This window comes from Anastrepha obliqua, chromosome 6 (genome assembly GCF_027943255.1).
Source record: "Anastrepha obliqua isolate idAnaObli1 chromosome 6, idAnaObli1_1.0, whole genome shotgun sequence".
Lineage (NCBI taxonomy): Eukaryota > Metazoa > Arthropoda > Insecta > Diptera > Tephritidae > Anastrepha > Anastrepha obliqua.
This window is the reverse complement of record NC_072897.1, coordinates 74958466-74960771: the sequence shown is the minus strand read 5'-3', so window position 1 is coordinate 74960771 and position 2306 is coordinate 74958466. Positions and strand designations below refer to the sequence as shown.

Genomic DNA, 2306 nt, shown 5'->3' with positions numbered 1-2306 from the left:
ACGAGGTACGATGAGTGACGAAATCGAGTTTAAAGATGCTAAGCAGTTTGTCCAGGCTTGTTGTAGGTGCTGAGGTACAGACTCATCCCAATCGAGCTTCAATAACCATAAGTCTTGGAGAATGATCTTGGCAGTGATTATCAGCGGTGACAACAAGCCAAGTGGATTGAACAGGAATTAGGCAATAGCCAATATTTTCCGCTTTTTAATCGATCATATTGTTGTTTCGGGTTAAAGCCAAACGAAGATACGTCGCTGCGTAGATGCCATGTTACTCCTAATGCACTAGTCAGAAATTCGTCGCGTTGATATTGGAAACTGTCCACGGCGGAGTACTTCAGCAACTTCATGCTTGAGTGTGTGTAACTTGTTTACCTCGCCGAAACCCCCTAACATGTCGTCGACATAAAAATATGTTTTTATAACTGAAGCGCCCATCGGAAACTCTGTCAGGTGTTGCTCCGCCAGATAGTGTAGGCTGCGTATCGCAAAGTATGGAACCGAAGCTGCTCCATATGTCACAGTGTTCAGCTGGTACGTGCGGAGATCTGAATCTGGGGAAGCTCGCCAAAGTATATACTTAAATTGTCATAAATTATTTTCTATGAGTACTTGCCTGTACATTTTAGTGATATTCGCTGTGATGGCGAAAGGATAGAGACGAAAGCGTATTAGAAGCATGTATAATTCTTGTTGGACTGTGGGCCCCACTAACAAAATGTCGTTCAATGATGTTTGTGTTGAGGTGCGGCACGAGAAATCAAACGCTACTAGTAGTTTAGTTGATGTGCTGTGAGGTTTAAGCACGCAATGATGTGGCATGTAATAGTATGGTTCCTTTAAGTTGGGTTGTGCTACTACTGACATGTGGCCAATACCTTCGTACTCTTCCATGAAAGCAATGTACTGCGGACGAATTTCGGGCGAACGTAGAAGGCGTCTCTCAAGAGCGAGGAATCGCCGACGAGCGATATCGAAGGGATCTCCGAGACGAATCGCGTAATCTTTAAATGGCAGACTTACAGTAATACGACCACTACAGTCTTGACGAGTTGTTTTTGTGAAATATTGTTCACAAATTCGATGGTCTGGCTGAGTTGGCTTTCGTGGCATGTCAATGGCTTCTAGTTGGCAAATTCCCGTCGATGGAGATTTCGTTTGATAGCAAGCAAGATGATGACGTCACACTACTCTCACCACAAAACCTCCCAGAGACGACCCAACCAAAAGAAAACGTTTTCTGAAGTGTAGGTAAATTGAAACCCAATCGAATTTGGCCAACAGCAAGAGCATCAACGAAGGCCTTAGTTCCTAACAATAGGTCGATACGCCGGGGCTTAAAAAACATTTCGTCTGCTGTATTGCCTGGCAAATTCCAACTGAACGTGTGGATCTCGGAATCTGGCTGGGTGAAAGGCTGAAGTGCGCGATTTGATGGTGGGAGTCGTTCGTGTCTTAAGACTGGTTAGCGAGTCTCCAATGCTACGAACGCCCACATGATGTTTTCACGACGAAGGCGAAGTTTTTGTGCAAAATCTTCACTGATGAAGTTGAGTTTAGAGCATGAATCTAGTAGAGCTCGGCTCAACTTATATGTACCCGTAGCATCATTTACCAGGACCATAGCCGTTGCGAGAATCACTTGACTACCTTCCGATGTCCCATATACGAGTGGCTTGCTGCCGTTTCCTGTGCTGATAGCAAATGAAGAACTTTGAATGCGATTGCTTGCTCCATTTTGCTTGCCAGACTCGAGTTTGCGTTGTGACGATGACTCGCATGAGTGTAGGAACTGACAATGCCGTTCAACGACTTGAGTGCATTGTGACCAAGTTGGAAGCGATTTGTAGTCCAGATACTCGTACCATTTATTTCTGGTTTGCTGATCACTCTTGTCACAATGTACATTAACAGACGCTCCTACTGACTCCAACGAACTGAAAATTGCCGATGCCTTGTCTACTAGGCTGCGCAGCTGTTGAGCGTTTGACTTCTCCAGTGCCGGAACTGTGAACAGTGAGGCAATACCTTCCACAAAAACCAACTGGGATTGTCAAACCGTTCCTTAAGCCTATCCAAAGCCTTCGGACAGTTTTCGCTAGTAATTTGGAACGTCTTAATAATTTCTAACGGGGGCCTCTTTAAGCACGTTAAAAAATAATTAAATTTCTCGATATTTGACAGCCTTGGTTCACGGGCTATAATCTGGATATATAAAGTGATAAAACTTTTATACTCTGCATAATCGGCCCTAAATGGTGGCAATGGCAATCTTGGCAAATGCGCCGAGGGCGTATCAGTTGCTG

General features: G+C 44.5%; 1 protein-coding gene across 1 annotated transcript; it reads right to left on the bottom strand.

Moving 5' to 3' along the window:
- Positions 1-588: 588 nt before the first annotated feature.
- On the bottom strand, positions 589-1113 carry LOC129250737 (uncharacterized). The gene has a single exon (XM_054890336.1). It carries the CDS (start codon positions 1111-1113, stop codon positions 589-591), a length of 525 nt encoding a protein of 174 aa, XP_054746311.1.
- Positions 1114-2306: the final 1193 nt, after the last annotated feature.